At 42.7% G+C, this 14,462-nt stretch overlaps 1 protein-coding gene across 2 annotated transcripts in view; it reads left to right on the top strand.

The window, feature by feature from the left end:
* Positions 1-14,462, top strand: part of SMG6 (SMG6 nonsense mediated mRNA decay factor) — a 216,949-nt gene that overhangs the window by 19,752 nt on the left and 182,735 nt on the right. Inside the window, exons 1-2 of one of the 2 annotated variants that reach the window (XM_019650411.1) lie at positions 12,433-12,538; positions 12,923-13,135. The exons of the other annotated variant lie outside the window; for it this stretch is intronic. Of the exons in view, the coding sequence (XP_019505956.1) occupies positions 12,458-12,538; positions 12,923-13,135 (294 nt within the window). The 5' untranslated portion in view covers positions 12,433-12,457. Of the gene's footprint in view, positions 1-12,432; positions 12,539-12,922; positions 13,136-14,462 lie in introns of those variants that run through there. 2 annotated transcript variants of the gene reach the window in all.

Below are 14,462 nucleotides of genomic sequence, written 5' to 3'. Positions count from 1 at the left end.
GCTGTTCCCATCCCCCAATTTCCCAATTAAAAAATCTTTAAAAAAACAAAACAAAACAAAACTTCCCCAGTGTCATATTAAAAAAAAAAAAAGGTATGAGCCTAATAAAACATTTCTACAATTTTATACATGTTCCTTGGTTAAGAAATAACGTAAATACTGTTTCGAAAAAGACGAAGTTTGCCTGTAGAAGTGGGATTCAGAAGGAGTGCTGCTTGTGAATTATTGTGAAGTGGTGGAAGCACTTCATTATTATTTGATATTGGATGGGCAGATATAACACCAGATGTGGATAGGTGTGGCTCAGGACGTAGGTTCATGTGATGAACTGTGGTTGCTGGTAGATGTGTGTTTTATGTATTCCTGTGCAGCTCAGTTCAGTTGGGTGCAATTTTCTCTGTTCACCTGGTGTTTCTCATGAACAAAATCATACATAAACAAATGTAAACTTTGTGTTGTGCTAATATGTTGGTCATGATGGAACAAATTTCCATTTTCAAAACCTTATTGCAGAACTGACTTTTTTTACTGAGAATGCCTTTTCTTAGTATGTTCTTAATATGGCTGCATGATATACCATTATAAAGATGTACGTCATTTATTTAACTTATGTGTATAATTTAAATATTTGCTGTGCGTTGCTTGATCATTTTAGTTGTCCTTTTTGGGTGATTAATCTTAATAGGAATTGCTCCTTTGACAAATCCTAGAGAGTTTCTAGCACAAACTACTAAAATTCAGATCCATGAATAAGAAACAGAATGTTTGGCTTCAGATGGTTGTTAGTAATGATAGTAAATTCCAAACTAGTTTGTTCTCTCTTTGCCAAGCATGGGCTTTGGATCTCTCTCTGAAGGGCTGCAGGAAGTTAGCTTGTGGGTTGTTGGTTTTCAGCCTTGAGATGTGGTTTGGGTTGAACATGCAACCTGGAGAGGGACTGCCAACCTCAACTGTTAAGTGGCATCCTCTGAAACAGTTAAGACTCCCATTTAAACTCTACCCCTGCCAGCTAGGTCACTCAAATTCATTGTCACCAGAGCTCCAAACATTCTTTATTTCATGGATGTGCCTTCTGCTATGCTTAGCTCCCTTTAGAAATCAGAAAAGTGTACTGCTTAGCAAAAGTTGTTGCTGGTAGTCAGTGAGTTAATTAAGGATATTAAATTATAGCATCAGAAAAAAAATTTTCACACTGAAAGGTGAGGGTCTCTGATGGAACTGCTGAGGATTTTCTCACACCTGATTGCTCTATTAGCATCTTTTTTTTTTGTTTTTTAAGATTTTTTTTATTGGGGAATTGGGGGATGGGAACAGCGCTGGGGAATTGGGGGAAGGGGAACAGACAAGTTGTTGTCCTTTTGTTCTTCGGTCTAGTTGTGGAGGATGTTGCTTCACTGGCCCAAGCTGGCACAATCATTGCGCTTTTCCTGGGCGATGCAGATCAGTCGCCGGCTTCTGGACGGCCACTCACAGCAGCTGCTGGACGCTCATGCTGGCTGCTGGCTACACATGGTAGCCCATGGCAACCCACTGCATTAGGGGCTGCATCCTAAGCTGTCACCAGCGACTCACGGCAGCCCAGCTCCAGGTTGAGCTGTTGTTCAGCATCTTAGCTGTGGAGGGCAGTGTCACTGGCCCTCATATGTGGGATCCGAACCAGGGTCTTCTGGCGTCCCAAGCCAGCTCTTAACCAACAACGCCACTCAGCCAGCCCTCTATTAGCATCTTGAATAGAATGTCACACTTGTCTGTCTACTGGGGGGAATGAGCAAATGAGAATGGGAGCTGTTGATAAATATTTGTCTCTCAAACTTTAATTTAGAGTTCTCATGTCCTGGCATGATTTGGTTTATTATTCCCAGCATTTTCCCCAACCGGCTGTTACTATTATATCTTCAACATGGTTGGTTCTGTGTGTAGAAAATATATATTTAGACGAGTGAAATGTCATTGTACATTTGGCCAAGTTCTTGAGCAAACACCTTCCTTCTTTTTGGCCTCTCTGTGTTTAGGGGTTCATATCGGACTGTACGTCACTCAGTAGCTCCTAATACCTATTATTTGGCTTTTTCTTATTTGAATTTCTCATACCTTATTTCACCCACCAAATGATGTTTGCCTTGGTCTTTTGCTTTTGTTTCTCGTCCTTCTGTCACATTCCATTCTTTATTTCTTTGCATATTATCTTTTTAGGACTTGTTCAGGTCCTGAATTTAATGCCATTACCCCTGAGTTTTTGGAGTAGAAGTGGTGTGGGTCCAGTGCTTAACCAGACTAAAGTATAGTTTACCTGTACTATTGTGTCAGGATTGTAAAGATGAACACAACATTGGTATTTCCTTTTAGAGCTTAGAGTCTAGTGCATGGGTCAGCCAGCCTTTTATATAAAAGACCAGATAGTAAATATTTTAGGCTTTGCAGGTCATATGGTCTCTGTCACACGTGCTCAACTCTGCTGTTGTGGCTGTAAAGTAGCCTAGACAGTACATAAATGAATGAGTATGGCTGTGTTCCAGTACTTTATTTACGAAGACAGGTGGCAGTTTGCATTTGGCCCGTGGGCCTAGTTTGCGAGTCTCTGGTCTAGTGGAAGGAATGGCTACATAAACAGGATGTTTCACCAGGATTGGACCAACTGCCCTTGTCTGTGCTTCCACACTAGCCCACACATCCCTGCCTTACAGCACTTACCACAATATAGTCAGTCCTCATTATTTGTGGATTTTGTATCTGTGAATTCACCTCCTCACTAACACTTAGTAATAACATCAAAATCAATATGCATGGGCCAGCCGAGTGGCGCGATGGTTAAGAGCTGGCTTGGGATGCCAGAGGGCCCCGGTTCGGATCCCACATATGAGGGCCAGTGACACTGCCCTCTACAGCTAAGATGCTGAACAACAACTCGACCTGGAGCTGGGCTGCCGTGGGTTGCCGGCAATGGCATAGGCTGCAGTCTCCTGCTGCAGTGGGCTGCCATAAGCTACCATGTGTAGCCGGCAGCCAGCGTGAGTGGACAGCAGTCGCTGTGAGCGGCCATCCAGAGGCCGGCGACTGATCTGCCTTGCCCGGGAAGAGCGCAATGATGGTGCCAGCTTGGGCCAGTGAAGCAACATCCTTCACAACTAGACTGAAGAACAAAACGACAGCAACTTGTCTGTTCCCCTTCCCCAGATTCCCCAGCGTTGTTCCCATCCCCCAATTCCCCAATAAAATCTTAAAAAAAAAAAACAAAAAAAATTTGAGGGCAACTCTTTTAGACAGTGCTTTGGGCATTCTGAACTCAAACATGTAGAAGATAATAGTATCTCTTTGTGTCTTGGTTGTTAGAGGAAATTGCCAATGGCTTTGATTAAGTAGGGCAAAGCTTTTTTCTTTTCATTTTGATATCTTTATGTGCTTCCACGGTAACTTGTTTTAAAAGTGTCAGCAAAGTGGGTTATTGCAATCCAGGTTTTTAAGAGGTATTTGAGTTGTTTCTCAGAGATTCTGTTTGAGATTGGCAAGTCCCCCCAAACAGTCCTGACTTTAGGCACAGGGAAATGTCTTAATCATTGGACCATAGGTGTTTCGTTGGGATTCATGTGGCATTGTCATTGGTATTGACCCAGGGACTAGTTAGCAGTATGTCTTGCTACCAGACTGGCTCACTCTTTGTCTGCTATCCAATAGTGAGCCTAAGGAATCTGAAGGTATCACACCTGCTTCCTAATGAAATTTGTACCTCTGGGAATTGGGCCTACATACAGAGCTCTGGGACAGATTCTTTCCTTGACATCCTGTTGCAACCAAGCTTGGTGAAAAGTGAGAAGTTATACTGCTTAAGTGTGTGAACTGAAAAACTTCAGACTATGTTTTGGTAACGTCTGGATACCACCCACCAAATCTGTTAGAAATCAACTTTTCTTGTCTCATGTAATTCTCCCTACCTACCCCTAGGCTTTTTAGTAGTTACCTGAAATTGTTGGAAGAGTAAGAACCTTGTGTCCTTGGATTTGGGAATCTCATTTTCTGCCTGAAATTTTGTATGCTGCCCCTGCCCTAAATCTCTTAATGTCCATGTTTCCATGGTTGGTTTTTTCTTTGAGGCTCTGCTATAAATTGAGAATGATGATTTTCTTTCTGGCTCTGAATACATGGCTCTGTGAAGCTGGATAGTATATGAATATATTTTTTTCCTTGCGTTTAATCAAGAATCCAGCAAAGTAAACATTGGCCAACAAAGGAGCATAGCTTCACTGTGGGAAATTCAGGTCAAGTGGCCTGTAGCATAGAGCTTTCACATGCCCAACTTGTTATATTTGCTTGAAGGCTTTTTTTTTTTAAGTGTGTTATGCATGTGGCATTATCTTCAGACCCATCATTTGTTTTGCTTTTCAATGCCCCTTGCATAGTTTGTGCTCCTGAGCTGCTGCTGTCAACCACCACTGTGCTGAAAAGAAAGCTGTGATATGTAGGTGGTACACAGTCAATGCCTTCACTTCCCCTCACTTCTTCCCACCCTTGCCCCATGAACACAGTTATAGGTCAAAGCATAGTTTCACAAGGCCTGTTTCTGTAGGCAAGATGACTTGCCTTGTACTGGAGTGAGTTCCAATTCCTAGAGTTGTATCAGGAACCTTTAGGTTGACAATTACAGAATTAGTGCCATGATGAAGCTCAAAAAAGCTTTTGGCCTAATTTTCTTTGGATAACATAAGTATTGATTTAATCCACAGTGATAGAGAAGAATGGAGTCTCTGTGCTAGTAGGTAAATGTTTTTTCTGTGGTGATTCCATTATTTCATTGCCCCATAATTATATAATCATAGCAGAGAAAGTTAGCTTAATTTTTTGGCCTCATGAATATAAAAATTCCATATCGGTAAGGTGAGTACCATGCAGGTTTTCAGGGTTGCTGTGGGGATTATATTAACTTCATGTCATTCATATTGCCCTTTGCTTCTGTAAAGTAGTTTGTGGTATGTACCTCTCATGTCATACTCTTCTACCCTGGGAGCTGTTTGAAAATATTCTGTGAACTGAGATTTGGCAACATGTGATGACAGGCGTTCATAAAAGCCTCTTTCTATAGGAAGAGACTACAGATTGGCTCTCTTTTTTCTTAGACCATAAGAAATAGCTTCGTGAGATTGCACTCAAAGAAAGTCAGAACCAGGACTGGGTTTTTCAGCCTTTGATAATGTGAAATGTGCTGTGAGGAGTAGCCCCTAACAGGCAAGGACGGGGGTGCTCCTTGCCTGGATCACTGCTGGACTCTTGGGCTGGTGTCTTTCTCTGTGTCTTTGTGGTTGGCAGTGAGTGGAAGTTCTCAAAGTACATTGGCCCTACCTACAAACCCTTAACGTCCCACATGACCTCGGTCACCAAACCACTTCAGGGCTTTATTTTTATCCTAGCCGTTTCGTTTCAAAATGTGAGGTTGGTTTCTTTCCTCTAACAGAGCAAAGTTCTCTGAGGGAAGAAACAGAGTGCCAGGGTGCAGTTGAGGCTGGTTAAACACCAAAACCACACTCTTCGTCTTTCTGGGCTTGAGACGTGACATAAGCCATGCTGCAAACACCAGCTTCCACGCTGTGAGGAAACCTCGTCAGATAATCTTTATTTTTTTGTGTTTGTTTTGTTCATATTTTTAGATAAGTAAAATGTGGGGGAAGAATAGATGTACCTGCCCATTCTGCTTTTGCCAGAAATCTAATTCCAAGAATGGATATTTTCTTAAAATCCAGTATTTCCCAGCTTAAGGTTTTTCATCTTCCCCAAGGGTGTTGATGAGAACTCTCACAACTCACCAGGTCTCAGGAAACCAGATTACCAACATATCCTGTTCGCGTGCATGTGTGTATTCTGTGTTACCCACAGGCCACTTTCCACCCCACGTGACCTTTCGTTACCATCCGGAACGTCAGGACCCAGATACCAGTCAGAATTTCCAGGCTTTGGTTTGATTTAGACATTTTAAAAAATGTTAACAGTAGTAATTTTAAAGAGAGTTTTTGAGTGGCATACATGGTGAATAGGAAGTAATATTCTGAAGGGAGAGGGAAAGACAGTGCCTGTGTTCTTTCCAGTAATGGGTTTGAAAATGAACATGCAGAAGAAAATTTGCAACTGAAATGCACTGAGGAGAGGAGATGAGAAAACTATTTAATTGATTAAAAGTCAAGTACATGTCCCAAGTCTTAGGTTTTAAGGCTAAATTCTGAAGCTCTCACTGTATTATTTAAAATTGTAGTATACATTATTGAAGTTGTTTATAACATGCTCCATCACATTTAATTTTAATCAACATCTCAATATAAACAGACTGTAATGAGTCAGGTAATACTCTAGAACAGGGCTAGATGAAGTCTGCCAGTGGCCTGTAAGCTAAGAATTACATTTTTACATGCGGAATTGTTTAAAAAGCAGAACATGTGACAGAGATTATATGTGGCCCTCAAGGCCTGCACTGTTTACTGTCTGACCCTTTATAGAAAGTTTAACCACCACTGCTCTAGAAGCTGGGAAGGGTGAAGGCAGTTAACGTGGAGGTCCTTCATTTAGGACATTGTTAATGAGGGTGTTATTGCCTTTTGGGGGGACAGTTCTTCATTTTGTGGACCTGTAACCGAAGGATGTTTAGCATTCGTGGCCCCTCCCACTAGATGCCAGTAGTGGCCCACACACATTTCCAAGCACCTCCTGGGAGGGGCAGTACTATTCTGGTTGAGAAATACCAAATGAGAAGCTTGATGAGATCAGAAACACTTTGTTAATAAGGCTTCCTCCTTCATTTTCTCAGTCAGGGAGACAGAGTTGGGATTTGGCTGTTTATGACATAGGGATCAACCATGAGAGAATTCCAGTAGCTAGTGGAATAGGGAGAGTTTTCAGTAGGGTAGAATGAAAAGGTTTTAAGGAGACCTCTTAATGAGTGTATTTGTTGCTTTTTTCCCCATTTCATGAATTGTTGAGATTGATGAAAAATTTGCTTTGATGTTGCCCATGCTTTGAAAAGCATGTTCCTCTCTGTGTGAGAGGAAGAGTGGCCATCTTTGGCCTTAATGTCCAGATGATTTTGAGATCTGTGGGAATCCGTATGGTTTACTTGAGAGACTTGTTCAAAGCCAATGTAAAGACGTAGTTTTGGCATCTCGTGAATAACCTGATATCCAGAATTAAGCCAGAACTCTGGGGCTAGAGAATTTTCCAGCCTGGGAGAGTTGACTGAGAAAAGTCCTCCTTTGGCTTCTTACCAAGTTAGACAAGGGAGCAATCAGCTGCTGAGTTCCAGCCAACTGGAATGTATGTAAGGGTGTACTATAAATCGTCCCTTAGGATCCGGCTCCTAGTCTGTGAAGAGCCTTCCAAATCAGAATGAGACCCTTACACTGGATCCTTGTTTAATCTGCAGCTGCTATAGGAAAGAGTAGAGTAGTGAGGTGATGTTACTGTGGGAGCAGCTCACTTTATATAGTAACATACTGCCTGTTGTGTGGGGTAAGAGACTGTACCGACCTTTTTGTTATCCCCATGTTGCCTTTCTCACCAATTTCCTATATTGGTTTTTGTTTCTGATCTCACTCTTGGGGGAGATGTATTCGTAATGCTATCATTCTGCAGTCCCTCTCTACTCTTAAAGGTTCCACAGTTTTATCTGTCTCCTCTACTTTCACTGTCTTGGATGTGATGTTTGGGCTAAGATAGAGAACATGAAATCGTTGTTTTCTTGGCTTATGATCTTCCCCCAGTCGGCAGACTGTTTGTTTGGCTCCAGGAGGAAACCCCGGGTTTTTCCCCCCTCTTGGAAGCCTTTCACTTTACTCATAAATATTTAATATTGAAGTTACTGCTCAGTTTTATTTTTCCGAGTGTTATTATATAGACGCTCTAGACCAGAAGGAGCTTATTTTATTATTATTTTTTTTAAAGATTTTTTTGGGGCCGGCTGAGTGGCGTGATGGTTGAGAGCTCTCTTGGGATGCCAGAGGGCCCCGGTTTGGGTCCCGCGTGTGGGGGCCAGTGACACTGCTCTCTACAGCTGAGATGCTGAACGGCAGCTCGACCTGGAGCTGGGCTGCCGTGGGTCGCCAGCAAGGGCGTGGGCTGCGGTCCCTGTGGCAATGGGTTGCCATGGGCTGCCGTGTGTGGCCGGTGGCCAGCGTGAGCGGCCGGCGGCCGCCGTGAGTGGCCGTCCAGAGGCCAGCGACTGATCTGCCTCGCCGGGGAGGAGCGCAATGATGGTGCCAACTTGGGCCAGTGAGGCGACATCTTCCACAACTGGATTGAGGAGCAGAACGACAGCGACTTGTCTGTTCCCCTTCCCCCAATTCCCCAGCACTGTTCCCATCCCCCCAATTCCCCAATAAAAATCTTNCTGAGCCATCCTGCTACCTGTTGGCAGCTCAGCGGCTGCTCAGCTCGGGCTGGACTCGAACTGCTGTTGCTCAGAGCTCAAACTCTTGAGCGAGCAGCTCTTAACCAACTGAGCCACTCGGCTGGCCCCTGCGTGTTTATTCTTATATCCACCTCAGAGAAGGCATTTTTAGCGTGTGAATTATCTTTGGGTCTATTATAATTTTATTCTTTTTAATTATACAAATAATATATGAATATATTTTTAGTAAAAATTTCACATAATTACAGATGTATATAGAGTAAAATGTTGTGATTTGTTTTCTGAACTATTTGTTAAACTTTATATATTTTTACCTATATATCATCCTTAGGTAATTCCTTCCCTTCATTTCTTTTAAATGTACATCTGTGAGTTTGGGCTTTATTTCTAGACTACCAGCACTTGAGGAAGAAGTCTGCAGTTTCATAGCTCTTTGTTTATCCAGTCAGGAAACCACATTGCCTTTTTTACCTGCTTTCTCAGGCCCAAGTCAGCTTCCCATACATATATATATATATATATATATATATATATATATATATATATATATATATATATATATGTATTTTTTTTTATAAGAACTCAGCTTGCTTTCTCTTTTCCTTAGAACATACAGTTCCAAGGAAATGGGGATTTATTCACATATGTTTAAGTAATTAGGTGTTGGGGATACAGAGATAAAAACTACAAAAAATGATCTTTAACCTCAGGGAGCACTCAGTCATATGGGTAAGACAGAAACATAAATAATATGATTATAATGCAGTGTGCCACGTGCTGTGATAAAGGTAAGTAAACATGAGAGACTGTGGGAGCACATAATTAGAGTACCTAATCCGGGCATAGTTAGGGAAGGCTGGGATGAGGAGGCATTTTGCAGCTGAAGGATGATGTAAGGGCATTTCCATTCTGAGGCTTGAAAGGGGCGTGAAGGCTTAGGGAACTGCAAGTAGTTCAGTATGGCTGGAGGCTGGGATGTGAGAAGTGCTCTTGCTAGAGACTTGAGTCATCCTTTACCCCTTCCTTCCCTGCACCCCCACATCCAGTCAATACCAAGAGCTGTTGAACCTGCCTCCTAAACATAATTTGAATCTATCATCTGTTTCCACTACCACCATCTTAGTCCACGCTATCATCATTCAGTAGTCCACAGACTATTGAAAGAAGTTCCTAATGGCCTTTCCACATCTATTTCTGGTCCTCATTAGGCTTTTTTTTTTTTTTTAGCTGAGCCATCCTGCCACCTGTTGGCAGCTCAGCGGCTGCTCAGCTCGGGCCGGGAATCAGACTGGCGACCCTGTTGCTCAGAGCTCACACTCTTGAGCGAGCTCTTAACCAACTGAGCCACTTGGCCAGCCCCAGGCCTTTCTTTTTAGGCAATAACCCAAATGAGCTTTGAAATACACATTTCTGATCATGTCACTTCTCTACTTGAAAGTCTTTAGTAGTTTCTGTTTGCTCTTACTGTCGGATCCAAAATCCTTAAAATAGTCTATGGGCCCCATGTGATTTGGCCCCTGCTACTTCTATCCTAATATTTCTCTTCCCCTCTTTGTTGTTCTCTGTCTGTATTGGCTTCTTCCTCAAAGGGCCCAAGCTCTTTTCTGGCCCTTTGGCTGTTGTACATTCACTCTGCTTGCAGTACTGTTCTCTCTTTATCAGTCCCATTCTTATTCTTAAATTTTCATTCTAAATCTCACTTCCCACTTCCAGGGAACCTTTTCCTGATCCCTGAGCCTGGCTATTTTCCTTCTGTAATATCACATTTCTTATTAAGTAATTTTAGGTGCAATTTTGTTATAGTTGGTTAAGGTCTCTCCTTGCTACAGTCAAAGCCCTGGGAGAGTAGGGTTCATATCTAGTTGTTCACTGCTTTACCCCCAGTGCCTGCATATAGAAGATTCTAAATAAATCTTAGTTGAATATGTAAATGAGAGGAGGAACAGTGGGGGATGAGGCTGGAGAAGATAGGAGGGGGCCAGATCCTCATAAATATTGAGAAGTTCGCATTCAGGTATTGAAAATTTTAAGCAGGGGGTTGGCATAATTGTGTAATGATCACTCTTCTCAGTATTTCTAGTATTGGAAAGATTTTTTGTTTTTTTAAATGGAAGTTTTTAAATTGTAGCAGTAACCCCAATTCATTATATCTAAATCAAACAAAAATGTACTTAAAGTTTAAAGTGAGAGTCACTCGTATTCTTGACTTCAGAGATACCATTATTAACTTTTTTTTTTTTTTAAGATTTTTTATTGGGCAATTGGGGGATGGGAACAGTGCTGGGGAATTAGGGGAAGGGGAACAGACAAGTTGCTTTCCTTTTGTTCTTCAGTCTAGTTGTGGAGGACGTTGCTTCACTCGCCCAAGTTGGCACCATCATTGCACTCTTCCCAGGCGAGGCAGATCAGTCGCTGGCTTCTGGACGGCCGCTCACAGTGGCTGCTGGCCACTCACGCTGGCTGCTGGCTACACATGGTAACCCATGGCAGCCCAGCTCCAGTCGAGCTGTTGTATGGCAGTGTCACTGGCCCGCATATGTGGGATCCGAACCGGGGCCCTCTGGCATCCCAAGCCAGCTCTTAACCAGTGCGCCACTCGGCCGGCCTCCACCTTACCTATTTTTCAATAGTGTTCAGTACACTCATATTGTCATGCAACCAATCTCCAGAACTCCCCTCATCTTAACAAAACTGAAACTCTGTACCCATGAAACAGTAACTCCCCATTCACCCCTTCCTTCATCCACTGACAACCACCCTTCTACTTTGTCTCTATGTGCCTACTCTACATACCTAATACAAGTGGAATCATACAGTATTTGCCTTTTTGTGACTGTCTTATTTTTTCATTTAGCATTATATCTCAAGGTTTATTCATGTTACAGCTTGGATTAGAGTTTCCTCCTCCTTAAGGCCAAATAATATTCAATTGTATGTATATACTGCGTTTTGTTTATCCATTTATCTCTCAGTGGACACTTCCACCTTTTGGCCATTATGCTGCTGTGAACATGAATGCACAAATACTTCTTCAATTCTTTTGGATATATTCCCATACATAAGTGGGATTTCCGGATCATATGGTAATTCTATTTTCAGTTTTCCTGGAGGAGAGCTCCCATATCCTCATCTTTAAAATGAGAATGATAACTATGGTGCGGTGTCCTTAGGTTTAGAGATAATATCTATGACGTGGTGATCACTTTTCTCATACTTAGTTATGATTAATCGATGTTGCCATTGTTATTTATAATTAAAAAAATAATAGTAGGTAAGTTGAACATTTTGTTTCTCTTAAAAACAAAACATAATTGGCTTTTATATTTTATGAGGCTCTTTATTATTTTTCCCTCTTCTGGGTACTTGGCTCTTAGAGTACTGCTTGTAAGATATAGTACTTTGCAAGAAGAGATGTCTGATGTAATTGCCATGCTTTCTTCCATGGATAACATTCTGGTTTTCTTTTTTTTTTTAATATTTTTATTGGGGAACTGGGGGAGGGGAACAGCATTAGGGAATCGGGGAAGGGGAACAGACAAGTTGCTGTCCTTTTGTTCTTCAGTCTAGTTGTGGAGGACGTTGCTTCACTGGTCCATGTTGGTATTGTGATCATTGTGCTCTTCCTGGCTGAGGCATTTGGTAGCCGGCCACTGGACGGCCACTCATAGTGGCTCACAGCCACTCACGCTGGCTGCCGGCCACTCATGGCAGCCCACTGGAGCCCCACTGCAGCCTACACTGTCGCCAGTGACTCACAGTAGCCCAGCTCCAGGTCGAGCTGTTGTTCACCATCTTAGCTGTAGAGCGCGCAGCATCACTGGCCCATGTGGGATCCAAACCGGTGGCCCTGCTGCTCAGAGCTGATGTTCCCGAGCCAACTCTTAACCAACGCGCCACTCTGCTGGCTCAGCATTCTGGTTTTCTTATTGGTATTCCTCACAGTTTGGGACACAGGTTGGGAGAGATAGTAGTGTTTCTTGGGTGAGCTGACTTAGGCTGCAGTCAGGAAGAGAATTGGTTGACAATGTGTCTGGCCTCTTTCCACAGAGGAGGAAGCTTGATGCTGTGTATTATTATATGCGCAGTTTAGCTGCCAGCAACCCTATCCTGACTGCCAAGGAGAGTCTCATGAGCTTGTTTGAAGAGACCAAACGAAAGGTGAGTGGGAATGCAGGCAGAATCTTTCCTTCCCAGAAGAATGTATTTCTGTTAGTGCTTCTGTGTCCTTAAGGGAATGACTAATAATGTCCTCAGGGGGTCCCATTGGGTTGTGCTGAGGGGAGTCAGTCAGTTCCTATGCAGAACCAAACTCATCTTTGGGAGAGCTTTCTGGGGCCCTTGAGTGTACATGTTCCACAGCATCTAGTTTACAGAATTAATAACTTTTACATGACAAAGCAGATGATATTCTGCTTCTTTTGAGTTGTGGAAAAGTCTTTACTTTTTACGGTCCTTGGGCAACAAACTCAGGTGAGGTGAGCACTTCTCTTTATTAGCTGTATCCTAGGAGAGTCTAAACTTGTGTGTTTGTATGTTGTACAGGCAGAACAGATGGAAAAGAAGCAACACGAAGAATTGGAACTGAGCCCTGACCAATGGCGGAAAGGAAAGAAGTCTACTTTCCGGCATGTTGGAGATGACACTACTCGCCTGGAGATCTGGATTCATCCATCTCATCCCCGGTCCTCTCAGGGCACTGAGTCTGGGAAGGATTCTGAGCAGGAGAATGGGCTGGGCAGCCTGAGCCCCAGTGATGTAAGTTCCTGAGGGTGATGTAAGGAGCCAGACTAGCTAAGTACATGTGGGTACGTGTACAGCGCCCTGGTACATGCAACTATGAGGCACTGCACAGTTGTTTCCCAATAATGACAGGGAAGCCAAATCACTTCAGGCTCCCTGATGTTTGGTCCATCTCCTCCACCTACACTTTATCTTTATTATGCATTTCCCTCTCTCACCACTATGTGGCACTGTAGAATTTAGTAAAAGTAATTTCTAAATGAAGATTTACTTAGTATAGGATAATAATTTTTTGCTGCTTTGGGTTTGCAGTTACCAATATGGTGCTCTAAGATTCTGTGTGGGATTTTGTGAAGCTGGGGAGAGAGAACATAGTACTTGGAAGACTGCAAATGGCTGGTTCATTGTGCCTTAAGAGTAAAATTTATAGTGGAGTGAGTGGTGGGATAAGCGAGCGCCAGATCTTGAAGGGTCATGCAATAAATAATTTGACCTTTATCCTGAAGGTAATAGGGAGCTATTGAGTGCTTTAAGGAGGGAAATAACATGTCACATATGTATTTTAGAAATACAATTCTGGTTGCTTGTGAAAAATTGGGAGAAGAGTAAGACTAGAAATAAGAAGAGTAGGAGGGTGCTACAGTAATCCAAGATGTGAAAAGGACCTGAACTCGGAAATGGCTTTGGAGATGGGGAGAAGTGAACAGATACAAGGTTTATTAAGGAGGTAGAATCCAAAGGACTTGATTGGATGTGGGGAGATGAGGGAGAAGACAGAGTCAAAAGTAGCACCTGGGTTACTGGCCTAGAAACTGGGTGGATGATGGTCCATTCCCTGAGATAAGGAATAAAGTTGGTTGGTTTTAGTGAAGTTGGATTTAGGGCAAAGATGATGAGTTTAGTTTTGGACATGTTAGAATTTCTATAGGACATTGAAGTATTGAAGTGGAGAGTTTCAGAGGCTAACAGATATCTGAAGATGAGGAGAGTGGTCTGGGTCAGAGATCAAGATATTTGAAGATATCCTCTTACAGATGATAATGAAGTTATGAGAGTGAATTCAGTTACTCAAAGAGAAAACAGAGAATGATAAACAGGTTGAAGAGCTAAGAAAGAAAGTAATTGTTTCAGTCTAGTTGTGGAGGGTGCAACTCAGTGGCCCATGTGGGGATCGAACTGGCCACCTTGCACTCTAACCAACTGAGCTAGCCAGCTGTCCCTGTGTGTTTATTTTTTTATTTTTATTTATTTAGCTGAGCCATCCTGCTACCTGTTGGCAGCTCAGCGGCTGCTCAGCTCGGGCTGGACTCGAACTGCTGTTGCTCAGAGCTCAAACTCTTGA

This window comes from Hipposideros armiger, unplaced genomic scaffold (assembly GCF_001890085.2).
Source record: "Hipposideros armiger isolate ML-2016 unplaced genomic scaffold, ASM189008v1 scaffold_141, whole genome shotgun sequence".
NCBI lineage: Eukaryota > Metazoa > Chordata > Mammalia > Chiroptera > Hipposideridae > Hipposideros > Hipposideros armiger.
This window is presented reverse-complemented; position numbering and strand designations above follow the sequence as displayed.